We start from the raw sequence: 27,652 nt of genomic DNA on the forward strand, positions 1-27,652 counted from the left end.
GACTGGCTGATAATAACAATTTATTGAATGAATGAACCAATGAGGGGTGGCCTAGTGTACTGGAAAGAGCTCAGTCTCAGAAAGACGTTCCAACTTAACCACTGATTTTCTGTGACGCTTGGCAGTCACTTACTCTCTTTGATCTTAATTTTCCTCACCTGTATGTAGGAATAACCAGATCTCCCTCCTAGAACTGTTTTAAAGATTAGCTGAGATTTGTGATGCCTGGTACACTGCTGGGAACATAATAAGCGCTCAAAAAAGTCCAAGAAATAAAAGTTTTCTTCTTTCTTCCTCCTAAGCAATAGTGGTACTCTTTTGAAAACAATTCAAAGGTTGTAATTCCTATTGATCGTGGCTGATCTCATTATTTAAAGCCTTCATCAAATAAACTAAGTCACCCTTTTGCTTTGACTATTTGCCCTAAAACTTTCCCTACAGATCTGCCAGGTAGTGGAGTTTGGACTCACAGCTGCAGCACACCCACAAGTGGGTCTTCTTGGCTTCCAGTAAATAGTCAGACTTACAAGACTGTCTTAGGCCACTCTGGCACCAGTGTACTCAGATGGGTATAGTTCAAGGATCCAGTTCACCAGCAGGGAAGTGTCAGACCTTCTTCTTTTGCAGAGTCCTTGCTGCCAGTTACACAGTTCAGGTGCAAGGAGAAGAGATCCACATTTGGGTAAGGGTGGAAGCTGCCCTAAAACAAAAGCCTCATGTCCCAAAGGATCCAATTTCTCTTGTAATAATTTCATAGACATAGCTCTCAGGGTTGAGCCAAGGGATACACACCTAAGAGTCATCCATCACACTCAAGGAAACAGGAGGTCTCCATAAGATATTTATATTTAACTGAAGGTCAGATTCTCATGCAGGGGGAGAAAGGATTTGTTAACACTTTTCCCATAGTGACCCTTTCAGATGGAAGGGTAACTTCAGATGGAGCCAGCTTACTCATTGTTCTCGCTAGCCAACATGATCACATCTTAATTATAGTACCTCCTGCTACCGAGAACCCAACAGCTTGGTATATCAACCTCTGAATTGAGTCTGCTACTGCCCAACAGTGGGTTTCCCCCTCTTTTTTGGAACATTTAATACTTTTTCTTTTAATTGAGGTATAGTTGATTTACAATGTTGTGTTAGTTACTGGTGTATAGCAAAGTGATTCAGATACATACATATATATATCCATATATCAACATACATATATATATCCATATATCAGCATACATATGTGGGTGTATATATATTCTTTTTCAGGTTTTTTTCCATTATAGTTTATTACAAGATATTGAATATAGTTCCCTGTGCTATACAGTAGGTCCTTGTTGTTTATCTATTTTATACATAGTAGTGTGTATCTGATAATCCCAAACTCCTAATTTATCCCTCCCCTACCTTTCCCCTTTGGTAACCATAAGTTTGTTTTCTATGTCTGTGAGTCTGTTTCTGTTTTGTAAGTAAGTTCATTTGTATCGGTTTTTAGAGTCCACATATAAGTGATATCATATGATATTTATCTTTCTCTGTCTGACTTATTTCACTTAGTATGATAATCTCTAGGTTCATCCATGTTGCTGCAAAGGACATTATTTCATTCTTTTTTTATGGCTGAGTAATATTCCATTGTATATATATACACCACGTCTTCTTTATCCATTTACCTGTTGATGGATGTTTAGGTTGTTTCCGTGTCTTGGCTATTGTAAATAGTGCTGCTATGAACATTGAGGTACATGTATCTTTTTGAATTAGAGTTTTCTCCAGATATATGCCCAGGAGTGAGATTGCTGGATCATCTAGTAGCTCTATTTTTAGTTGTTTAAGGAACCTCCAGACTTTTTTCATAGTGGCAGCACAACTTACATTCCCACGAACGGTGTACAAGGGGTCCCTTTTCTCCACACCCTACCTAGCATTTGTTATTTGTAGACTTTTTGATGATGTCTGTTCTGACAGCTGTGAGGTGATACCTCATTGTAGTTTTGATTTGCAGTCCTCTAATAATTGGCGATGTTGAGCATCTTTTCATGTGCCTATTGGCCATCTGTATGTCTTCTTTGGAGAAATGTCTATTTAGATCTTCTGCCCATTTTTTTATTGGGTTGTTTGTTTTTTTGATATTGAGCTGTCTGAGCTGTTTGTATATTTTGGAAATTAAGCCTTTGTCAGTCGCATTGTTTGCAAATATTTTCTCCCAGGCTGAAGGGTCTTTTCATTTTGTTTATGTTTTCCTTTGGTGTGCAAAAGCTTATATGTTTGAAAGGTCCCATTTGTTTATTTTTGCTTTTATTTCTATTGCTTTCGGAGATTGACCTAAGAAAACATTGCTATAATTTATGTCAGATAATGTTTTGCCTATGTTCTCTTCTAGGAGTTTTATGACATCATGTCTTATTTTTAAGTCTTTAAGCCCTTTCGAGTTTGTGTGTGTGTGTGTATGGTGTGAGGGAGTGTTTCATTGATTTACATGCAGCTCTCCAGCTTTCCCAACACCACTTGCTGAAGAGACTGTCTTTTCTCCATTGTATATTCTTGCCTCCTTTGTCAAAGCTTATTGACCATAGGTGTGTGGGTTTATTTCTGGACTCTCTGTTCTGTTCCGTTGATCCATATGTCTGTTTTTGTGCCAGTACCATGATGTTTTGATTACTGTAGCTTTGTAGTATTGTCTAAAGTTTGGGGGGGGTTATGCCTCCGGCTTTGTTCTTTTTTCTCAGGATTGCTTTGGCAATTCTGGGTCTTTTGTGTTTCTATATAAATTTTAGTATTATTTGTTCTAGTTCTATGAAAAATGTCTTGGGTAATTTGATAGTGATTGCATTAAATCTGTAGATTGCTTTGGGTAGTATGGCCATTTAAGCAATATTAATTCTTCCAATCCAAGAGCCTGGGATATCTTTCCATTTCTTTGAATCATCTTCAATTTCCTTTATCAGTGTTTTATAGTTCTCAGCATATGTCTTTCATCTCCTTGGTCAGGTTTATTCCTAAGTATTTTTTTGATGTGATTTTAAAAGGGATTTTTTCTTTTACTTTCCCTTTCTGATATTTCATTATTGGTGTAAAGAAATGCAACCAATTTCTGTATATTAATCTTGTATCCTGCTATCTTGCTGAATTTGTATATCAGTTCTAATAGTTTTTGTGTGGAGTCCTTTGGGTTTTCTATATATAGTATCATGTCATCTACATATAATGACAATTTTACCTCTTCCCTTCCAATTTGGGTACCTTTTATTTCTTTTTCTTGTCTGATTACTGTGGTTAGGACTTCCAATACTATGTTGAATATGAGTGGTGAGACTAGGCATCCTTTTGTTTTCCAGATTTTAGTGGGAAGGCTTTCAGCTTTTCACCTTTGAGTATTATGTTGGTTATGTATTTGCCATAAATAGCTTTTATTATGTAGAGATAAGTTCCCTCTCTACCCACTTTGGTAAGAGTTTTTATCATGAATGGATGTTGAATTTTATCAAATGCTTTTTCTGTGTCTATTGAGATGGTCATGTGGTTTTTGTCTTTTCTTTTGTTGATGTGGTGTATCACATTAATTGATTTTCTGTGTCTATTGAGATGGTCATGTGGTTTTTGTCTTTTCTTTTGTTGATGTGGTGTATCACATTAATTGATTTGCGTATGTTGAACCATCCTTGTGACCCTGGGATGAATCCGACTTCGTCATGTTTTTATGTGTTGTTGGATTTGGTTTGCTAATATTTTGTTGAGAATTTTTGCATTTATATTCATCAAAGATATTAACGTGTAATTTTCTTTTTTGGCAGTGTCTTTGTCTGGTTTTGGTATCAGGGTGATGGTGGCTTCATAGAATGACTTTGGGAGTGTTCCCTCTTCTTCAGTCTTTTGGAAGAGATTGAGAAGGATTGGCGTAAGTTCTTCTTTGTATGTTTTTTAGAATTCCCCAGTGAAACTATCTGGTCCTGGACTTTTGTTTGCTGGGAGATTTTTTTTTTTTTTAATTACAGATTTCTATTTCACTTCTAGTGATCAGTCTGTTCAAATTATCTATTTCTTCTTGATTCAGTTTAGGTGGGCTCTGTGTTTCTAGAAGCTTGTCCATTTCTTCTAGGTCGTCCAATTTGTTGGCATATAATTGATTGTTTATAGTATTCTCTTACGGTTTTTTTGTATTTCTGCAGTGTCAGTTATTTTTCCTCTTTCATTTCTTATTTTGTTTATTTGGGTCCTCTCTCTTTTCTTCTTGGAAAGCCTGGCCAGAGCTTTGTCAATTTTGTTTATCCTTTCAAAAAATAAGCTCTTGGTTTAATTGTTTCTTTTCCTATTTTTTAAAATCTGTATTGTATTTATTTCCTCTCTTATCTTCATGATTTTATTCCTTCTGCTGACTTTAGGTTTTGTTTGTTCTTCTTTTTCTAATTCTTTTAGGTGGTAGGTTAGGTTATTTGAGATTTTTTCTTGTTTTTTGAGAAAGGCCTGTATTGCTGTGAACTTCCCTCTTAGGACTGCTGTTGCTGCATCCCATAGATTTTATATGGTTGTATTTTCATTGTTATTTGGCTCAGGTATTTTTTTTTTTTAACATCTTTATTGGAGTATAATTGCTTTACAATGGTGTGTTAGTTTCTGTTTTATAACAAAGTGAATCAGTTATACATATACATATGTCCCCATATCTCTTCCCTCTTGCGTCTCCCTCCCTCCCACCCCTCTAGGTGGTCACAAAGCACCGAGCTGATCTCCCTGTGCTATGCGGCTGCTTCCCACTAGCTAGCTATTTTACGTTTGGTAGTGTATATATGTCCATGCCACTCTCTCACTTTGTTCCAGCTTACCCTTCCCCCTCCCCATATCCTCAAGTCCACTCTCTAGTAGGTCTGTGTCTTTATTCCCGTCTTGCCCCTAGGTTCTTCATGACCATTTTTTTTTTTTTTAGATTCCATATATATATGTTAGCATACGGTATTTGTTTTTCTCTTTCTGACTTATTTCATTCTGTATGACAGACTCTAGGTCCATCCACCTCACTACAAATAACTCAATTTCGTTTCTGTTTCCACTTTTCCAGAGCAGCCATTGGCTTCGCTATCTCAGTGTCTTCTGGGTCTTAGTAAGCCAGACCAGCCTGTGGTTTGCCACTTTTCTCAGTGTCTTCTACTGCAGGAAGATCATGACCTTTGAACACCCTGTCTACTTGTGGCTGAAGCAGAGGGCCTGTTGCCTGAGTCACTGGTGCCTTCTGGTGTACTTCATGATCGGTTTGTTACTTATAGTCCATGGTAGCTTAGAGTTCTCCGATCCTTCCCAAGGAAACAGCAGCATTTTATACCCCCATTCAAACTGGCACTATCCGTATATATTATGCCTCAATACAGGAAGTATAATGCCTTTCATGGTGTTGCTTATTTCCTCTGGGATGCTGATTGTCTCTTTGTGTAGACACCACAGGAAGATGAATGTCCATACAGCCGGCAGGAGAGATGCTCAGGCCAAGGCTCACATCACTGTCCTGAAGTCCTTGGGCTGTTTCCTTATACTTTACATAGTTTACATCCTGGCCAGCCCCTTCTCCATCACCTCCAAGTCTTTTCCTGCTGATCTTACCGCTCTCTTCATCTCTGAGACACTCATGGCTGCCTACCCTTCTCTTCATTCTGTCATATTGATCATGGGGAATCCCAGGATGAAGCAGACTTGTCAGAGAATCCTGTGGAAGACAATATATACTTGGAGAGAAAGGAGTGGTCAGGAGACTGTTTTGAGACACTTTTTTGATAGCTCTCCAAAAGGGGGCTGACTTTTACATCTTTAAAATTTTTCCTTCTTTTTTTAAAAAAATTTTTATTTTATATTAAAGTATCGTTGATTAACAATGTTGTGTTAGTTTCAAGTGTACAGCAGAGTGATTCAGTTATACATAGACATGTATCTATTCTTTTTCAAATTCTTTTCCCATTTAGATTATCACAGAGTATTGAGCAGAGTTCCCTATGCTGTACAGTAGGTCCTTATTGGTTATCTATTTTAAATATAGCAGTGTGTACATATCAATCCCAAACTCCCAATCTGTCCCTCCCCCCTCCCCCCCACCCTCCCCCTGCCCCCGGTAACCATAAGTTTGTTCTCTATGTCTGTGAGTTTGTTTCTGTTTCATAAATAAGTTTGTTTGTATCATTTTTTCTTTTAGATTCCACATATAAGCAGTATCATATGATATTTGTCTTTCTCTGTCTGACTTACTTCACTTAGTATGATACTCTCCAGGTCCATCCATGTTGCTGCTAATGGTATTATTTCATTCTTTTTTTAAAAAAAATTTTTATTGGAGTATAGTTGATTTACAATGTTATGCTAGTTTCAGGTGTACAGCAAAGTGAATCAGTTATAGATATACATATATCCACTCTTTTTCAGATTCTTTTCCCATGTAGGGTATTACAGAGTATCAAGTAGATTTCTCTGTGCTATGCAGTAGGTTCTTATTAGTTGTCTATTTTATATATAGTAGTGTGTGTATTTCATTCTTTTTAATGGTTGAGTAAAAGTTTTCCTTCTTTAACACTATATCAATAAATGGGCAATAGAAAATGCAGAATAAAAATCAATACTGTTTCTCTTTTCACAATGCAAAGTACATTATTTTAATGTATGATAGAAATCAAGGCTAGGGCTTTATGTTTGGTAAATGAGGTGTTATGTTCTGTTTATATATAGAAAATAATTCATTTCTTTTAAAATTACATATATGTTGTGTTTTTCCTATTATATTAAATAGATATTAGGAAAAATTAATATAGTGATCATTAATTTTTATGAAATTTCATCTATCTGTTAATGTTAGTCATTTTAGATAAGCTTAAAAAAAAAAGTATCAAATAAGTTTCCCATTTCTCTACTGTAGTTGGTCTCGTTATCTCACTGAAAAACAAAACAAAATATATTTCTAGGGCTTCCCTGGTGGCGCAGTGGTTGAGAATCTGCCTGCCAATGCAGGGGACACGGGTTCGAGCCCTGGTCTGGGAAGATCCCACATGCCACGGAGCAGCTGGGCCCGTGAGCCACAATTACTGAGCCTGCGCGTCTGGAGCCTGTGCTCCGCAACAAGAGAGGCCGCGATAGTGAGAGGCCCGCGCGCCGCGATGAAGAGTGGCCCCCGCTTGCCACGGCTGGAGAGAGCCCTCGCACAGAAACGAGGACCCAACACAGCCATAAATAAAATAAATAAATAAATAAATATTTAAAAGTGTATGTATATAAAAAAAAAAAAACAATTCCCGGGGAATAAAAATAGGATCTAGGTAATAAAGTCTAACCTTGTTAAAAAAAAAAAAAATATATATATATATATATATATATATATATTTCTATTTCTGGGAGTTTCTTTGAGCCCTAGACTTGCCTTTCAGGATAAAAGTCAGTTGGCTGCCACAATTGGTATTAAGTTCTGATGCCCAGGACCTAGGGTGGGGCAAGATGGGAGTGAGGGGCACTTGCTTCTGCTCCCCAAAAGAACATTGCTCCCTGGAGAGGTCAAGCCTTATTTTCTTTGGTCATTGGACCATCCTGACTGTCCACTCTGGCCTCTCCACAGCCTAAAGTCAGAGTTTTAACATGTTGGGTCTTTGAGTTGGATGGAGATCATCTAGAACATCAAATCCATGGAACTGTGTCTGTTTTTGTTTCTTCCTAAGTTCTTGGTGCCTAGTGTATTACCTGGCCCATAATAAACAATAAATGTTTTCTAAATGATTGATTAACTGTGTTAACTAGTCTTTTAACTCCTTTTATATATTATAGAGAGATTGAGGCCCAGAGAGGGCAATAGCCTGCCCAGAGTTTCGTAGAGAGCCAGAACTAAGTTTTCTGACTCCTGGTCCAAGGCTCTTTCCTTTATATCACACTACTTTCCTAAAGAGTTAGCTTTGCCTTTCCCTCCTTTGAATCTCGTCCCTTTTTGTATATACTTTCTCAGCCTTCTTTTTAGGCTTATTTGAACACATTTCCTTTGGTTCAGTTCTAAAGGATCTGTAATCCAAAGGACAATACTTGGTATACTTAAACATTTTTTTCATTTCTACTTTCATTAACATGTTCTAGCACGTGTCTTTTCCTTATCCAAAGCTGTGAGCTGAGGTATGTGCTAGCCACGTGTGGGTGTTAGTCATAGTTCAAGGGAGGGATAGCTCCACTGATGTCACTGTGAGCTGTGTGAGGTCAAGCACCATCTTTGTCTTCTGGAAATGACAATATTCATCCTTTTCAAGTATAGAGATGCTTCTCTAGGTTATACTTTTAGTAGTAGAATGAATTTTCCACTATGCCATGCCTATTTTTATACAGCTGTCTGTTGTGACCAACTGTCATAATGATAATAACCTAACATTTGTATTGGGCTTTACATTTTATCAGGTATTCTTATATGTAGTCTATTATCTCATTTGATTTTAATAGCAACTCTATGCAGGTAGTAATTCTATCCCCATTCTATAGATGACAAAACTCAGGCTGGAGTGATGATTTGCTTAACATCATCAACTAGTAAACAGTCAGATAAAACAGTCCCAAATGTTTGGACTCCAAGTCTTGTGCTTTTACTAGTAAACCTTAAGTTCCTCTTGTTCATACTTGTAAGACTTCATGCCGGGATTAGCCTGTGGAATGCTCAAGTTTGTGAGTATTTTTAAACAGGTGAAATAAGCAACTAATCTTTCATGTTTGGTGTTGGTGGGATGCCTGGGAGTCAAGATCCAAAATCATGACAGACTGAAGTATCTATGACTTGCTTTTCTTAGGGACAAAACACTTGCATTTTCCCAGTCATCTTTTGGGATTGGATTTCCTTCCTTTTCCGTGCGTGATTTAGCTCATGATGGATGTGAGGCTACTTTGTGTTTTATCCAAAAAAACAAATCTGGAGGCAAATCTGTGCTCTTGAATTGAATCTTCTGTAATTAAATCTTTTATAGTTTGCATTCTCCGAGCTGCAGCTGGATCCATGTTCATGTGCATAAGTGTGTATGTATGTGTGTAGGTCTTACTACTTCCCTTTCTGTTATGTGGTATGATCTCTGCTGGTGCAGCCTAGAGGGGGACTAGAAAAAGATGTAAACAATACAGAAAGGTAGAAAGTGTACAGCAGCATTTCCCATTCCACTCCCTGTTATTAGTCCCACTGCCCAGATGTGGTCACATGTTACCATTTGTCTTAGTTCTTCTGGTGATTACTTTCACAACTCTAAATAATATTTTGCCTTTCTTACTTGGTTTATCAACTTTGAAACTGTAACTTTTGAATCCCATTCATCAAAGTTTGGGAATCATCTCACTTAACCCCAAATTGATTCCCCTCTCCTATATTTGATTAGTTTTAGTTACTTGTCATTCTTCTGGTTGCTAATTTTGTAACTTCAAGTAATATGTTTTTCAGTTTACTTTTTGAACCATAACTTATGACAGTGTCTACAGAATCTGACTATGTAGAAGGAAGAAATTAGTGCTTTAACTCTCATGTACTTTTCCCACATCCCAACTCATGCGTCCAACTTGAAATGACTTAAGGAGGAAATTAATTTATTGGAAGGAAATTGGCTATCTCTTAGAATCAATGGGAAGTCTGGAGAGTCAACATCAGAATGGGAACCAAGAGGGTTTAAACAACTGAGAACACAGCCAAGTCACTCTAGAGGGACTGATGCTGGCAGCAACACTCATGTTTCAACTGTCAGCATTATGTCTTAGACAGTGCCACTGCCTCTGTGAATGTGTCCCTTTGCGTCATAGTACATAAGCCCTGGCTAAGAGCTTCTGGTTGGCTGATTATAGGTTGCACACCTGCCCTAGATAATAGGTCCTGTGGTGAGAAAAAGTCTGATTTCCCTTTGGCTTCTAAAATATGTATTTTTAAATTAGATGAAATAATGTACTCAACAATGAGGTTAAGTAGCAGAATCGATACAGCAGACGGTTGATTAATGAACTGGAAGATCAGCTCAAAGAACTCTCTCAGAAGGTATCAGGAAGCAATAAAAAGATGGAAATAGGAGAAACAGGCCAAAAAAATTAAGCATATAGATTGAAAACAAAAGAAACTACTGGGGACAACTTTCTCTCAATTAAAGAGAAAACGTTAGCAATATATAAGCATTTTAAGAGCAAAGCTGAAAACTTTGCTGAGGGGCTTTCCTTTAGTGGGAGCTAGTGGAGTGACTTCAAGAACTTCTACATTTTATGTTAAATACAGTTATCATATGAGCCAGCAATTCCTCTCATAGGTATGTAGCCAAGAGAAATGAAAATATATATCCACACAAAAATTTACCAATGAATGTTCATGGCAACACTGTTCATAATAGTCAAGAAGTGGAAACAACCCAAATGTCCATCATCCGATGAATGGATAAACAAAATGTGGTGTGTGTGTGTGTACATGCACACACATATTCATATGATGGAATATTATTCAGCCATAAGAAGGAAAGAAGTACTGATACATGCTACAACACAGATAGACCTTGAAGCATTATGCTAACTGAAGGGAGCCTGTCACAAAGACTGCATATTATATGATTCCCTTTCTATGAAAGGTCCAGAATAGGCAAATCTATAGAACCAGAAAGTTGATTAGTGGTCTCCAGGTGCTGGGGAATAGAGGTATTGGGTAGTGACTACTTATGGATATAGGTTTCTATCAGGGTCATGAAAATGTTCTAAAATTAGATGGTGGTAATAATTGCTTAAATCTGTGACTATATGAAAAATCACTGAATTATACACTTAAAGACACATTAAAGAAATTAAAGATATAAGTATTGGAAAAGAAGAAATAAAACTCATTATTTTAAGAGGATATGATTGTCTACATAGAAAATCCCAATAATCTAAAAAATTTTAGGAAATGAGTTAATTTAGAAATGTAGCTATATATAAGGTCAGTACCCAAATGTTAGTGTGTTTCTATATAGCAGTATGAAACAATTAGTAAACCTGGGTTTTTAGAAAACCATTTTTCACAGCCTCTAGTGTGCTGTAAAATTCTGGGAAAGCTTTAGTTAGTACAAGCTTCGTGGTGAAAGTTAGTTTCAGGTTCTCAATCTTGGCTGCATATGAGAATCACTTTGGCAGATTAAAAAGTATCAAGTGCCCAGGTCTTGCCCAAGAGCAGTTACATCAGAATCTCTGAGATAGGACCCAGGCATTATGTCTTTTAAAGTTCCTCAGGTGATTCAGATGTGCAAAAAAGGTTAAGAAAAATAGAGTATTAATCTCATTGAAGTTTTCTTAGCATAGTATCACTGAGATGAACTTATCTTGAATATAAGGTAAAAGATAACTTTAAAAAACAGGTATCAACAGTTCAGGCTTTTTTTCTTTTAATAAGGTTTTATAATTCAGCACTGGATAATTCTGAGGAACTAGTAAAAGAGTTGGAGGAACATCTGATGACAGCAGCATTCACTTCAAGGCCCCTAGCTTTGCAAACTGGCTTTGGGTTTTCCCAGTATCCCCACAGGAGCAGTAGCCAATCCAGATCCTTACTCCTGAGATCCATGTGCTGGATGTTCCCTGGATGGATCCCTTATCCTCTTCCCTTCTTTTGTCCATTCATCGTCATCGCCTTCTGGGTACATTCAGGCTCAGGAGCCACATTTGTCCCACTTTATTATTACAACTTGTCATAAACGCATTCCTGATCCTCACTTTCTCACTCCTGATCGTGGCATTTTCACTATTCCCTGTTTATCGTGATATCTCTAGGAGAACAGACACCACCTTTCCCAAACACCTTTCAACTCTATTTTCTGCATTCCCAAGGAGAATTCTTAGAACCTGCTCAAGTTTTGGGGATCCTTGTCAAATGAATCTCAATATGTACTCTGTTTAAAATGTTACCCCAGTACTCCCAATTCCACTTTAGTTTTCTTTCATAGTACTTATCTGACATAATACATTTTAAAATTTAATTACCTGTACCTTTAAACTAGAGTGTATACTCCTTGAGGACAAGAATCTTTTTCTTTGTTTTTCTTTTGTGTCTTCAATGTTTAGAATAGTAGATATTGTTGAACGAATAGCTGGAACCATAACATAGTATAACCATAACATAGTATAACCATAACATAGTATAGAATAGTAGATATTGTTGAACGAATAGCTGGAACCATAACATATATACTATTTCATAAACTGAGTCTTATGCTTATAATTTTCATGACAATACATATTCTTTTACAACACCATTTTAAATGATCACACATTATTGTGTATGCTTGTACTGCCTTTTTAGAAATAAGGGATACTCTATGGCCCCCACCCCACCAGTTTTTTGCTCTCTACAGTGCTGCAGCAAACATCCTTGTAAAACTCTAAAGGTAGAAGTCAGAATATGCATAATTCGAAGGTTTATCATATGCATTGCCAAATTTTTGTAGAAAATGAATATGTACTTCCACCAAAAGTGAGATCCTAATTTTAAATAGGGTAGTCAGACAAGACTTCACTAAGAAAATATTTAAACAAAGATTTTAGGAAATGAGGGAGGTAGCCATGCAGGAATCTGGGGAAAGTGTAAAAGTTTGAGGTAAGAAAGTATCTAATGCGTTCAAGGAGGAGCGAGGAGGCCACTGTGGCTGGAGTAGAGGGTGTAGTGGGCACTGAGGTCAAAGGGGCCATGGAGCCCATGATTTTAGGGACTTTATAGACCATTGTTCAAGTTTTATCTTCTATTCTGAGTGAGATGGGGAACCATTGGAGGGTTTTTAGCAGAGGCAAGTGACAAAACTTGACTTCGGTTTTAAAAGACCACTTTGGTAGTTGTACTGAGAATAGGTTAAATTTAGTAAGGCAAAAGTAGAAGAATAAAATGGGTTGGGGGATATTGCACTGCTCCAGGTTTACCAGAGTGGTTGCAGTGGAGACAGGGAGACGTGGTAAGATTGTCGAAATGTTTTGAAGATAGACCTGGCAGGATTTACCTATAGATTAGATATAAGATATGAGAGACGAGAGTAATCAAAAGTGACTCCAATATTTTTGGCCTGAGTAAATTGCAGGGTCATCAGCTTGTCATCAGTTCATATGGGGAAGATCATGGGTGAGGCTGGTTGACTTGTGGGTAAGACTTGGGGTTCAGTTTTGAACATGTTAAGTTTGAGATACATATTAGATATCAAAGTAGACTATATGAGTAAAATACATGAGACTGGACATCAAGGGAAAAGTCCAAACTGGAGATATATATTTGGGAGCTGTTAGATTATATATCATGTTTAAAATCTTAAGACTAACATAGATCACTAAGGAAGTGGATGATATGGATAAGAGAAGAGGGCCAAGACTAAAACTTGGGGAACTTTGATATTAAGAGGTTGGAGAAATGTGGTGGAATCAATAGAAGAGACTGAAAAGAAGTAGCCAGTGAGATAGATGGAAAAAAGATGACGTCCTGGAGGCCAAGTAAAGAAAATGTTTCCAGGAAGAGGGAATGACTAACATTTTCAATTGATGCTGATAATGTCAAGTAAAATGAGAGCTGAGAGTTGACCTGTGGATTTAGAAATATACAAGTCATTGGTGACTTTAGAAAGAGTAGTTTTAGAGGGAGTGCTGTGCAAAAGCCAGATTTGAGTTGGATCAAGAGACTGGAATGGAGAGGAATTGGTGAAAAAAAGTGAAAATAGACAACCTTTTCAAGGAGTTTTGCTGTAAATTGTAGGAGAGAATAGCAGCCGGGGCAGGGGACATGAGATCTAAATACAATTTTTAAATGGGAGATATAACAACATGGTTCTGTGTTGATGGGACTGATGGGAGGAGGGAGAGAGAGAGAGAGAGAGAGAGAGAGAGAGAGAGAGAGAAAGAGACAGAGATAGAGACAGAGAGACTGAGAGACCAAGAGACCAAAAGAGAAATATTACCAGAGTGATTTTCTTGACTAGAAGAGAGGGGATGGGATCTAGTGAATAAGTGGAGCCTTCGCTTTAGATACAAGCTGTTAAAATCTGCACAAAATCATCAGGAAAGCCTATGTCAAGAGCAGAGTCATTTATTAATAATCGTTCCAGCTAGGGAAAACTTACTACGAACAGAACATAGTGATGTCCACAGAAGGGGAGTTACAGAAGGTTTTTTAAGGGCTAGCTCTTATGATTATAAATTGGGTGATCTTTTCTGGGTGAGCTTTTGGAAATGGGCAATGAATAGGGATTGTTCACTTTTAATTGGCTTTGGAGCACAGAGTGCATTCAGTGTTTCTTTTTCCATTTGGATTCTGAAACTTTTGTGGTCCTTTCTTTCCAGATAGGTTGTGGTTTGTTCTTGCTTGTTTTGCAGAATTGATAATTTTCTGACAGGTAGGATTATGGATTTAATTTTCATTTCTCAGACTTCCTTTTGGTCATCCTCTGGCTGAGGCTATAGGACAGATGATTTTGAATGGTGATCCAGATCTACACTGCTGTTTGAGTTATCTTTTGTCATATTGGCAGTAATTTTGATTTAAACAAGTCCTAATCTTTCTTGTTGCTTCTATTGCATAATTGTTCTTTGCATCATTTGATGAGACAGCAGCCGCATGGCAGCATTTAAGGGAGTTTTCACACATTTGAACATAGCACAGTTTGCAATCTACTTCTAAGAGTGGTTGATATGATTTGTTTATGCCCAAGTCATAGGCAATGGGAGTAGAGGAAATACTTTGCCTGGAATATTGTTGCCTTTGCATTCAACACTTGAAGACTTGACTTCAACTCAAGGAATTTTTTTTTAAATGGATCTAACTTTGTTAAGTTTATGCCTTGACCAGGTTGCTACCTTAAAAGGAAAGAGGGCGTTGGGCTTTTTTTTTTTTTTATGTTTTCCTCTGACATTCTTTTTAACCTGATTTACATTTCACAGGGTCAGGAAGCAATGCCAAGTGGCAAGACAGTATTAGAAATTCTATTTTGGGAGTGGGATGAGGTTGGTGGGAAGTATCAAGGAGGCTTGGATGCCATTCTAATAAGTTTAGAATTTATTCTCAGGGCAATCGGGAACCATTGAAGGTTTTTAAATCCCATTATAAAAAGCAGTTCTTTTAGGGGCTGTGGATTTAAAAGTTGTATTAGTTTTCTATGGCTGCTGTAACAAATTACCACAAACACCTTAAATCAATAAAATGTATTACCTTAAATCAATACAAATTTATTATCTTACAGTACTAGTAGTAGGTTAGAAATTTGATAGATTTTACTGGGTTAAAATCAAGTTGTCAAGGATTGTAGGACTAAGGTCCCCATTTCTTTGCTAATTGGTGGCTGAGGGTCATTTCCAGTTTCTAGAGACTGCTCATGTTCCTTGCCTTGTAGCTCCCTTTTTCCATCTTCAAAGCCTGTAGTGGGGGGTAGGTCCGTCTCATGCTTTGAATCTCTGCTGCCTCTTCTGTTGTCACGTCTCTCTGACCAGATATTCTGCCTTCCTCTTCCACTTTTAAGGGCCCATGTGATTACATTGGTCCCACCCAGATAATCCAGGATAATCTCAACGTCCATAAGCATAATCACATCTGCAAAGCTGCATTTTCCATGTAAAGTAACATATTCATGGGTTCTGAAGATTAGGGTGTGGACATATTTTGGGGGCATTATTCTACCTAACACAGACGTCGTTAATGTATAGATTGTATTTTAAACCTTGGGAATAGAAAATATTACTCAAAGATAGTGTGGGGTTGTTTCCTGAATCTTCATCTGCTGGGAGATTACTTTAACCTTCCTTGTCCTATATGACCAAATCTCTTGGGTATCCTGAATTCCTCTATCACTTCCAGATCTGGGATATCTGGAGAGATGTTTTACCAAGTTCTCAACCAGAGGACTGCTACTTGCTTTCTTGACCTTGTTAATCCCATGGTCTGAGGCCAAACCCAATTTCTGCCCTTCTTTCACCTCCCCTCAGCTATCTCTACCTCTTAAGCTCTGCTGCTGCCCTGATACGGTGCTCTCCTTGGATCTAAATGACTGCTTCATCTCGTTCTGGAGCTGCCAGGCCTCCCTTTGGACTTGATTGGTGATTGTTGTCACTGTCCTGACATTTCTTTTCAACCTCCTACCCATCCGCTAGCTCTCTCCCTTCAGCCTGCTGTGTTTTGGGGAGAGTTTATTTCAGTACCCAAGATCTGAGACACAATTGAGAGCTTCAAGCCCTTTGAATGGTAAGAGAGGTAGCAGGAAAACAGAAGCCAGCATCTGTTGTGATGCTATGGACTTGCCTATAATTTCGAGGCTAAGAGCACAGGGCTGAGAATCTGACATTTTGGGGTTCCATTTCAGGTTCTGATATTTACCAGCTATAGATAATGTTAAGTAACCTATATTAGTCTCAATTTTCTTATTTGTAAAGTAGGAATAAACGATAACCTCGAAGGGTTGTTACAAGCATTAAATGAGATAATGGATATAACCCAGTACAGTGTAGAAAGTGCTTATTTCATGTTTTGTTCTTGGTTCTTCAGATCATTATGGGATATGGACAGAGACACAAATAAGAAAACATAGGATACTGGTGTGATACATCCAAATATTTCTATTTGGATGTTTTATTTTGAATTTGGGGAAAGTTGTGGTTAGTATTGTCAATGGCAGAGCCACTGGGATGCAGAGGGAGTAGTCTGGTCTTATTTGTCTTTAGTGACGTTCTCAATCCAGGTGATATATTTCTGAACATTGGTGTAGATGCCCACATCCCCTCCCATGAAGTGTCCGACCTCGATCCCCTGTAGCTTGCCTTTGCAGATGACAGTAGCAACGGCCACCTCCTACAAAGGATCATGCAGAGAGAGGGAGAGAGACAGATATGGTCAGATCTTCTCCTTATAGGAGCCCTCTTGTCCGCAATGTGGATGCGCCCTGTCTAGAGGTAGCATGCTGCATCAAGAAAAGAGCACTGAGTTGGGAGACTGGAAGCTTGAGTCATTTATCTAGCTTTGTCGTAACTAGTCTTGTGTGACATTGAGAAAGTCAGAGAAAAACCTTTCTAGAACTCAAATGTAAAATGAGTCAAACTCCATTTGTTTGAACTGGTGAAGCCAGTTTCAATTTGTGAAAAGTTTGAATTAATTTTTTAAAAGCAATGCCCGTTTCAAAGTTGCATCTATGAGAATAAAAACCTAGCAAAGTGTTATTAACTCTAGGTACTGCATGATGCCCTTTAATGAATACAGACATCTCTAAGGAGGGCCCTTTACTGAAGATAATGGGGGGCTTTGCTGCAGCCTTATCAAATTTTCAAAAAATTATGAAGCTGTGGGCTTTCAATTTTTTAAATATCACGATTAAATAGTTAACTGGACATATATAATACAAGTAAGTGAAAGTTGAATAGAGAGAAAAGATTACCCCAAAAATTCGACTGAACACTTTCACAAATTTAACACATATGGAGTTTCTGTGGCTTTTTCCTTGTTTGGTTTTCCGGCAGTCTGCATCAGACATCATGGGGGCCTCCAGGTTCTGCCTTAAATCAGGGTGTCTGCCTGAGGGAAGACAGTGATAAAAGAAACCTTCCTGTTCACAATTGTTTTTTTTTTCACAATTGTTATTTAGCGCTCCAATTACCACCTTGTATTTCAACTGGTGTTTTGTGTGTGTCTGAAGAAAATAATGAGACAAAGGGAAGACATGATTTTGTGCATGGTTATGAGAGTTAATCTTGAGGATTTTGAAATAGCCTTTATGTCCCTTTAAAAAGCAGAGTTTTCTTTCTTCTCTGTGTCTGTTCTTAGAGGCATAAGAGGTGACCTGACTCAAGTTCTCAGGTGTCCTCCACATGTTAAGTGAGCCAGTATGGGAGAGAGGAGCACAGACTCTTTAATGTGAATTGTACCTCTGACGATCAGGAATGGCATGGCCTCTGTGCAGAGTCAGGTGGCCTGGTGGCCCCCTCTGTCAAAGCTCTGAAGAAGCAGTGGAGCATTAGTCACCCTGGGAAGGGAGGAGCTTTGGACTTCTGGGAGGGTCACTTTTTGTCAGACCACTCATATAGTATCTCCCTTTGGTCTCCATCCATTCTCCTCCCTTCTCAGCTATACAGACATGGGTGCTCCTCTTCAGGGATAACTGATGACCCTGATTTTCTGTGGGAGGTGCACTCACCGCTGTTGTCTTGGCTCCAGTCCAAGCCTGAAAGCATACAGACGGTGCCTGGCTTGACGGTGCTGGTGGCGAGGGGAATGGGCTGGACTTTGTGGTTGAGGTTGGCGGGCTTAGCCAGCCTAATGAGCATGAGGTCATCCTGGGGGGAACTATGACTGTAGTTCCAGTAGCGGACAATCTGGATAGGGTCAATTATCTGCTCTGTCCCATCTCTGATTCTGACCCTGAGATTTCCCAGCATCACTTTCAGGTTTCTGGAGGGATAAGGGGTTGGAAGTAATCATCATCATCATCGTCATCATCATCTAAGCTGACGCTGAATGTTATAATGTGCCAGATACTTTGCCAAGGGCTTTATCTGGATTCTGGATTACCTCATTTACCACTCACAACAAATCTGTGAGGTGGATTCTATTTTGAATCCCCATTTTACAGATGAAGTAATGGAGGCACGTAAGAGTATTCACCCATGTCACACAGTTAAGTGGTGGAGCCTTTAACCACTATGTTTTCATGTAGTGTCCTTAATGTAGTGGAGAAGAAAAGGATGCATGGCATAGAAATATTATTTTCCCTCCTTTCCAGCTCCAGCCTATCAGATTGGGCATTTCCATTCTGGTGGAAGTAAGAGAATGAGGTGACTTGAGTGTTGGATATCTCCTGTTTACTTCATCAGATCTACTCACAACTCTTTCATCCTGCTCTGTACTTTGGAAGGTGATATATGTGGATTAAGTCAGTGGGCTTTCTGGTCCTCTAGCGTTTGATTGGTATTTGGCCAATAAGAAGCACCGGAAAGTAAGGGGAGGGAGAAGGGAGAGGTTGGAGTATATATCCTCCCATATTTCTTCCTGTAAGGTTGCCACAGGGTGTGGCTGTTGGCTGTCTCTTGACCAAAGGTTACAGCCCCTATCAGGCAGTCCCTGCGCACAGCACTCTCTCTCTCTCTCTGTCTCTCTCTCTCTTTCTTTCCCCCTCCCCCCTTGTAAACATTCTCTCCCCCGCTGCTTTAGGTCTAGGGGTAGTAGCTGCACCTTTCTAATACTAAACGCGGGGGGACTGAACTATTCCCTGTGTTTTCCCTACAACGAGACCATACCTTTGTCATTAGTTCTTTTTATAAACTCTCCTCAACTTAATCAAATTTGAGTGTACCATCAGTTACCTGCTGGTCCCTTAACTGACAAAACACATTCCAATTGCCAGGAAAAAACTTGAAAAACCCACGGGAGACTGAGGAGGCATAGTACGTAGAACGGGGCTCCTCAAGAGCAGCACTGCTGACGTTTGGGGCCGGGTTCTGCTCTGCGGTGGGGCTGCTCTGTGCGCGGTAGGGTGTTCGCAGGGTAGGCGCCCTTAGCACAGCCTCCCCCATCCCTCATCCCATTGTGACAGCCAAAGATGTCTGCCTTTGCCAAATGTAAATACCCTGGAGGGGAAGCTGCCTCTACTTGAGAACCACCAATGCAGAATGAGTATAGCTGTTGTAGTGGGTAAGGATGCCCAGCACTCACGGTAGGTAGCAGTGAGCGGGGGCCAGCACCCAGTTGCTTTTGATGAGGACACCCACACAGGGGTTGAAGTGAGACTTGAGGTATACCAGATAGGGGGCATGGTCTTCTTTCTGCACAGATGAGTGAGCGGGGAAAAATGTCCCTGAGAAACATATATAAGATGTTCTTAGAACAAATAAGACAATCAACAACTTCCTAGTTGAATAGAAATATGGATGATTTTAAAGAAGTAATCAGTTGGCAAGGAAATGTGAAAATGTTTGACATTTTTTTCGAATAAAAATGTAAATCAAAATGACATAGTGTTTCATCTAATATTTATACGAATCATTTTTGTTTAATATTGGTAATATTCAGTCTAAGAAAGTACAATGAGAGAGACTCTCATTTACTGCTTATAGGAATGGGAATTTATTCTATTTTCTTGAAAAGCAATTTAGAAATGGGCATCAAGAATTGTAAATGGTTCGTCAACTTTGACCTAATATTTCCAAAGCCAAGAATTCTTGATTCTAAAGAAATAATCAGATTATTAATAACTGTGCTCATTTTAACACTATTTATAATAGCTAAATGGTCAAAATATGTGTCCAATGCAGTAATGTTGGACGTTGAAATACAAAAGTATATGAACAAATGGAATGTCATATATATTAAAATTGTATTTGTAAAGAATATTAAACAGCAAAGGAAATATTGATAACCTTTAAGTTAAAAAATAAAAATGCACATTTAATCCAGTAATCTGATTGTCTAAAAACAAGTAAAGAAACAAAAGTAAACCATTAAAAGTAAATAAAGCCTGGGAGTAAATTCAGACAATGCATTAGCATGTGTTGACTGAGGTGGGATTATGAATGATGTTTATTGTTTCTACTTTTTAATATTTCCAAATTTTCTAGTATGAACATGCAGTGCTTTTATAAATGCATTATATTATTTAAAAAAACTAGAGAATAAAGAGGAGGAAGGCTGATTCTAGTATCAGAAATATTGTTCTTGTCTCAGCTGCCCTTGGTTCTTATGTTAATCCTCCCCAAGCCCAGTCCTGTACCTCACCACACCCTTCTCTGTGTGGTCACACAGTTAGAAACCCCAAGGAAAAAAGGGTGGAGTATTATTAAGGACAAGAGACATTGAGCTCTTGTTCTAAGTGCTTTACATGGATTTATTTAATCTTTACAATGACTCTATAATGTAGGTAGTAATATCCCCATTTTGACTGTAGACACTGAAGCACAGATAGATTAATTAACTTGTCCAAGCTCACACAGCTAATCTGTGATGCAACCTAGGCAAGTCAGGGTGTGGTGGGAAAGGCCTCACAAGCAAATTCTGCCATCAGAAGAACTTCATGGTAGTCAGGAAGTGTAGGACATAGGGCCCTAGCATTTGATCTTCTGCTCCCACGTTCTCCATTCCCTGCATTCTGAGTCTCTAAGCTTCTGAAAAAGGGGACATATCAGATGTCAAAATGAGTGCTCTGTCCTTGTGAGTACACTAGGCTTGCCCAGTGTGTGATGAAGCCCGCATTCTGGAATAACCAGGGTGGAGCACTCACTGTTGAGCGCTCTCCGGGCAGGTGTCCACCATAACCTACCCCGTAGCTTAGCACGGGGGCCCCGCCCGTCCCGAGAGCCTTTGGAGTCTGAGAGCGGTGACCCCTAATTATGCTTCTGACAGTTTTTCTTGACTCTTCTTTGGACCTTCCACACATCCTGCCTCTGCCTCAGCCTCACTCCATCCTATATTAACCTGTGCCTTATAGGACAAGAGTAGAAAGTCATGGATACATACCAGCAAGGACACTCAAACAGAAGACAAATTTCATAGCCGTCTAAGTCTTTCCTTGTGAGGTGCGGAAGACCAGAATATGGAGCTCTCAGCTCAGTATTTTCCTCAGGAACACCTAGGAGCATCAGTGGGTATGGTTAGGCATGGGGGCACGCAGTGGGATTGAAAAGCAGCTCTGGGCATAAACAGGAAGGAGGAAGAGGGCTCCAGATAGGCAGATGGAGGCCCTTCTGCTCCAGGGAAGGTGGGGGACTATGCCTCTATTGGGGTCTCTTAGGGAAGGACAAGGAAGCCTAGTTCCTGGACTTCTGGATCCAGGTCCCTCTATTTGCTGTCCCTAAAAGCCCATCTGCCTAAAAGTAGTTAAACTGTCGGTGGGAAAGGGAGCTCCAGGCTTAGGACTTATCTCCCCATGGAGTTTTTCAGGCCAGGGCTGTGGGGACAGGACTCTCCACCTTAGTTCAGGAAGACAGTGTGCTCAGGTTTGCTGTGAACTCCCTAACAGTTACTTATACTTTCCTTCAGCCCCTCCCATCTTTATTACACTAACTTCATCTTTCCCTGTGGTCACTGTTTCATCACTCAGCCGTCATCACCAGCTTGGTCTGGTTGTTGTGATCAGCAGCTTTGAGCTATGGAAATGTGGAAATGGAAAGCATTCATTGAGCGGTTATTTTGACAGTTGGAGAATGACTTACATTCTAGATTACATTAGATCTAGGATCTACTGAATCGTTGGTGACAATTCAGAAGGCAGTACCTCCAAGTGTTTTTTACCTAATGAAAAGATTTCTCAGCCAATAACAGAGTGCCACCGTCATCCCTGGCTAGTTGGGAACACAAAGAGCAGGGATGCTAAAAGTTAACATTCATTGAGCACTTACTGCATCCCAGGCACTGAGCTAAGTTCTTTACAGACATTGTTAGTGGTGATTTTATATCAGGTTAGTTTGAGATGTAAAATTAATTATGCTTTGTATCATTCTAGCCCCTGAAAGTTTCCTAAACTCATAATCTCATTCCAGTGTCACAGCAACCCTGGAAAGACGAGACAGGGGTGGGGCTGGTATCATTTTTTCTTTTTTCCTGACCTGTAGGTGACAGACCCGACACAGAGAATTTAAATGATTTTCTCAAATCACACATGATTGGAAAGACTAGAAGTACAATCTACATCTTACTACTGGATACCCACCACTTTTCAACCACATCCTCCATGCTTCAGCTCATTAACCAGCATTCATGGATCTGGGAAAGCTATACAGTCCCTCACAATGAACCTCACAATGAACACAGAGCTACATTGGGAGTAGGGCTGGTTTATGAAATATATTTGAGGTTCCTAGACAGGATGGAGTTATGGAAGGTTTTCTGTGGTGGGGGTGGGATTAGTTAAAACTGGTAAAAATTTGGGAAAGAGATAATACTTTACTTTCAGGTTGTTTTCCTAGATCTTTTGGAAAGATTCTGGACCAGGAAGGGAGTTTGAGGCTTGTTTGGGGATGTGAGGACTAAGAGCAGAAAAGCAGATTTTCTGGAGGAGTTGGCACTGGGGACTGCTACCTGTTGATGAGCTTCACATTGGTATCTCTAGCCCAGAGCTCTGGTCCCACATATACAACTGCCTCCTGGAAACCATTATTTGTGTCTCCTCTCAGCTCCTGAAATTTAGCATGTCAAAATTAAACTCCTTATTCCTCCAGCCTTTCAAATTCATTCTTCTGCTTGTTTTCCTTATTTTAGAAGACAGTTCTACCTTCCACTTTAAAAAATTTTCTCTTTCTGACCACTCAATCCCAAAGTCCATCCTACTTCCCGAAGTCTCTTAAAGCCATCCATATCTTTCCATTCTCACTGCTGTCACCCCAATCCAGGCCATAATCTTGTCTCACTTGAACTAATGCATGTGCCTCTCTACTGTTGCTCAACTTGCCATTCTTTTACTCAGATTTTGTTTCTAAGATGTAGATGAGAGCATGTTAGTCTCTTTCTTAAAGCTCTTCAGTAGTTTGCTACTAAGTGTAGAATGAACCCCTAGCATGGTTTAGGGAGCTGCCTTGATCCTCATCTCATCTCATCTCATCTCGTCTCGTCTCGTCTCGTCTCGTCTCGTCTCGTCTTTGTCTCCCTCCCTTCTCATCCCCTCTTTGCCACCCCCTCCCACCTGCCGACCCCACACACTTATTTCCAAGCCTACAAAACTGCTTTCAAGTGTGGGTTTTCTTGTTTCAATACAAATAACCTTTCATAATACTTTAGCCTTTGAATGTTTTAGTTTGCCAATCCCATTAATTTTTTTCCCTTTTTGTTTTAGGATATTAGTATCTGATATGGACATTTTCATAAAGCTTCTCTTTGTAAAAATATCTTCAGAATCCTGTGGGTGTGTATGTATGTGTATGCTATTCAGCATTTCCTCATGTCTGTAAATTTTTTGTCATTAAGTTCTTTATCTGTTAGTGTTATTATAGATTCCATGTATATATGGAGACATATCTGTCCATGGCCTCTTTCCACAGAATATCTCATGTTTATAGGGACTCTAAATCTATTATTGTCTCATTCTGCCATCTAACAGATTTTCTATTTAAGTAATATTCTTGTTATATTTGCCGCCAAAAAAATCAATTTGAAAAAGGCAGCCACAGAGAAATGAGAGAGCAAGTGAATGAGAGTATCCCATCCAAGAGGACAGTATAGGAAGAACAGATTTAGAGATCTGACAGGAGCCACTAGTACTGGTGTTGGTTGGGAGCTTTTATTCAAATGGTGTCTGTGGTTGTGAGATATGACCTGTACAAGTGAAGCAGTTCTAAGGAGGGGTGGGCTGAGTGTGACATGCATAAAAGGGAGGGGAGTCAGTGTCACAAAGAAGAGTGGAGACATAGCTCTGCTTCATCAGAGTAGCCCAGAAAGGAGAGGGTCAGTGGGACATGTAGAGGGAGGGGTGCTAGTTACACATTGTGGGGCAGGAACTGGTGAAAAGAACTGAGAGGCTAGAGAAAGAACTTGGGATGAATTTTAACTCCACAGAAAGTTCACTTGGCTCCTACTTCCCTAGATAAGGTGGATAAAGCTCAGACCCCTGAAACTCATCTTCCCATAGGGCAGGTATCAATTAGACCGAGAGGATTTCTGTGCCTATTGACAGAGAGAGTGGGCAGGTGTAACTGATGAATCCTTTTTTTACACCAAGGATCAATACTGGAAGGAGAAGCCTCTAAATGACAGACTTGTAGAATCCTCATCCCCAGTTCTCTCACCTGCACTTTCTCCTGCTGTTCAGAATCCCCAAGCAGGATATACTTTCTATCCCTGCTTTGTGCCTGTTAGTTTCCACTACAACCTTATCCTCAGGACAAGATTCAGGCATCAACATGAAGTGTATCCTATTAACCTTGCTGATGATAACTGGTGAGTGACTGAAGGTATCTCATGCTTGATTGGGGCTCTACTAGGAGATGAGGCTGTGGAGCTTTGTTGGAGAGGGAGAGCTGATGGATTAGGAACAGGAAAGTTTGGGAAATAGGTAATATACTAGTCATTTTCTGTACAGGCTCAGTCATTTGTAGAACCTAACTAAAACTTTTTTTTAAATTAAATTTTTATTTTTGGCTGCGTTGGGTCTTTGTTGCTGTGCACGGGCTTTCTCTAGTGGTGAGCAGGGGCTACTCTTCGTTGTGGTGTGCGGGCTTCTCATTGCAGTGGCTTCTCTTGTTGCGGAGCACGGGCTCTAGGCATGTGGGCTTCAGTAGTTGTGGCATGCGGGCTCAGTAGCTGTGGCTCGCGGGCTCTAGAGCGCAGGCTCAGTAATGTGGTGCATGGGCTTAGTTGCTCCACTGCATGTGGGATCTTCCTGGACCAGGGCTCGAACCTGTGTCCCCTGCATTGGCAGGTGGATTCCTGCGCTGCTGCGCCACCAGGGAAGTCCTAAAACTTTTATTATGGGCTTAAAACCTCATCTGAATGTCTGATAAATTTTCAATAAGCTTCTCTCCACAATTAATAGACCTTGCTGGAATTTTGATAGGAATTTCATTAAACTTATCGATCAGTCTGGGGACAATTGCTACCTTTACTATGTTTAGTTTTCCAGTCCATGAACATAGCATGTTATTCCTTTTATTTAGTTCTTTGATATCTTTCTTCAACATTTAAAATTTTTCAGCATAAAGATTCTGTACATATTTTGTTAACTATATGCCTAATTATTTAGTTTTCTTTGGAGTGATTGTAAATCATATTGCATTTTTAATTTTAGGTTTCATATGTTCATTGTTAGTATATAGAAGTGCGACTGATTTCTATGTGTTGATTTTGTATTCCCTGACCTTGCTGAACTCATGTATTCTAGGAGTTTTTTGTAGATTCCTTGGGATTTTCTATGTAGACAATCATGTCGCCTACAGGAAGGGACAATTATATTTCTTCCTTTGCAGTTGGATTTGATTTTCTAATATTTGTTAAGGATTTTTGTATCTTCTTGATGACAGACATTCTAACAGGTGTGAGATGATATCTCATTGTGGTTTTGATTTGCATTTCCCAATGATTAGTGATGTTGAGTATCTTTTCATGTACCTGTTGGCCATTTAGACGTCTTCTTTGGAAAAAAAGTCTATTTAATTCCTCTGCTCATTTTTAAATTGTTTTTGTTGTTGTTGTTGTTTTTGAGTTGTATGAGTCCTCTATATGTTTTGAATATTAACCCTTTATCTCTTTATATAGTCTGCAAATATTTTCTCCCATTCTGTAGGTTACAATTTCATTTTGTTGATTGTTTCTTTTGCTGTACAGAAGCTTTTTAGTTTGATGTAGCCTCACTTGTTGATTTTTGCTTTTGTTGCTTGTGCTGTTAGTGTCATGTCAAAAAAGTCGTTGCCAAGACCCATGTCAAGGAGTTTCCTCTCTATGTTTCCTTCAAGGAGTTTTATGGTATCCCATTTACAATAGCATCAAAAACAATAAAATACTTAGGAATAAATTTAACCAAGGAAGTGAAAGATCTGTACAATGAAAACTATAAGACTTTGAAGAAAGAAATTAAAGGAGACATAAACAAATTGAGATATCCCATGTTCATGGATTGGAAGAATTAATATTGTCAAAATTTCCATACTACCCAAAGCCATCCATAGATTTAATGCAATCCCTATCAAAATTCCAATGACTTTTTTTTACAGAAATAGAAAAGAAATCCTAAAATTTGTATGGAATCACAAAAGACCCCAAATAGCCAAAGCAATCCTGAGAACAAAGCCAGAAGCATCACACTTCCTGATTTCAAACTATACTGCAAAGCTATAGTAATTAAAACATTGTGGTATTGGTATAAAAATAGAAACATAGAACAATGAAACAGAATAGAGAGCCTGGAAATAACCCCCTGTATGTACAGTCAGTTGACACTTGACAAGAGAGCCAAGGACACTCAGTGAAGAAAGGATAGTTTCTTCAACAAATGGTATTGGGAAAACTGGATAACCACATGCAAAAAAATGAAATGGGAACGCTATCTTACACCACTCACAAAAATTGACTCAGAATGAATTAAATACTTAAACCATGAGATTACTAGAAGAAAACATAGGGAAGAAGCTCCTAATTGATTTTCAGTCTTGCATACCTAGCAGAAATCCCACTTGGTCTTAGTGTATGTATAATGTTTTTTATACATTGTTGGATTTGATTTGCTAATGTTTTGTTGAGGATTTTTGCATCTATGATCATGAGGGATTTTTTTTGTAGTTTTCTTGTAATGACTTTGTTTTTGGTATTAGGATAATGCTGGCCTAATAGAATGATTTAGGAAATATTCCCTCTGCTTCTGTCTTCTGAAAGAGGTTGCCGAGAATTGGTATAATTTCTTACTTAAATGTTTGGTAGAATTCATGAGTGAGCTCATCTGGGCCCAGTGTTTTCTGTTTTGGAAGGTTATTGTTTAATCGATGTCTCTAATAGATATAAGTGTATTTAGATTGTCTATTTCTTCTTGTTTGAGTTTTGGCAGATTATGTTTTTCACAGAATTCATCTAGGTTTTCATGTTTGCAGGCATAGAGTTGTTTATAGTATTCCTTTATAGTCCTTTTACTGTCCATGGGGTCGGTAGTGATATCTCCTCTTTCACTTCTAATATTAGTAATTTGTGTCCTCTCTCTTTTATTCTTGGTTATGTTGGCTAAGGCTTATTGATTTTTCTTATCTTTTCGAAGAACCAGTTTTTGGTTTTGTTGAT

At 39.0% G+C, this 27,652-nt stretch overlaps 3 protein-coding genes across 4 annotated transcripts in view; 2 read left to right on the forward strand and 1 right to left on the reverse strand.

Annotated features, from left to right (window-relative positions):
- Nucleotides 1-2,280: 2,280 nt before the first annotated feature.
- Nucleotides 2,281-5,779, forward strand: TAS2R5 (taste 2 receptor member 5; the record flags this gene model as incomplete). The annotated part of the gene is made up of 2 exons (XM_061198265.1): nt 2,281-2,324; nt 5,032-5,779. Coding segments are annotated over 2 exons (792 nt in total), but the record flags the coding sequence as incomplete, so codon positions are not given.
- Nucleotides 5,780-16,630: 10,851 nt separating this feature from the next.
- On the reverse strand, nt 16,631-21,452 carry PRSS37 (serine protease 37). Of its 2 annotated transcripts, none has more exons than XM_061198116.1 (5): nt 21,419-21,452; nt 19,622-19,763; nt 18,111-18,361; nt 17,352-17,488; nt 16,631-16,771 (listed from the first exon to the last, which is right to left on the reverse strand). In XM_061198116.1, the coding sequence occupies exons 1-5, from the start codon at nt 21,450-21,452 to the stop codon at nt 16,631-16,633; spliced, it is 705 nt and encodes a 234-aa protein (XP_061054099.1). The 2 variants fall into 2 exon arrangements, with proteins under 2 accessions (XP_061054099.1, XP_061054098.1); XM_061198115.1 differs by having other exon boundaries at nt 18,108-18,361.
- A 181-nt stretch (nt 21,453-21,633) lies between these two features.
- Nucleotides 21,634-27,652, forward strand: part of LOC133096650 (serine protease 58-like) — a 29,489-nt gene continuing 23,470 nt past the window's right edge. Inside the window, 2 exon segments of the mRNA XM_061198266.1 lie at nt 21,634-21,659; nt 24,702-24,829. Coding sequence (XP_061054249.1) covers nt 21,634-21,659; nt 24,702-24,829 — 154 coding nt within the window.

The sequence above is a fragment of the Eubalaena glacialis genome, chromosome 8, assembly GCF_028564815.1.
Source record: "Eubalaena glacialis isolate mEubGla1 chromosome 8, mEubGla1.1.hap2.+ XY, whole genome shotgun sequence".
Taxonomy (NCBI): domain Eukaryota; kingdom Metazoa; phylum Chordata; class Mammalia; order Artiodactyla; family Balaenidae; genus Eubalaena; species Eubalaena glacialis.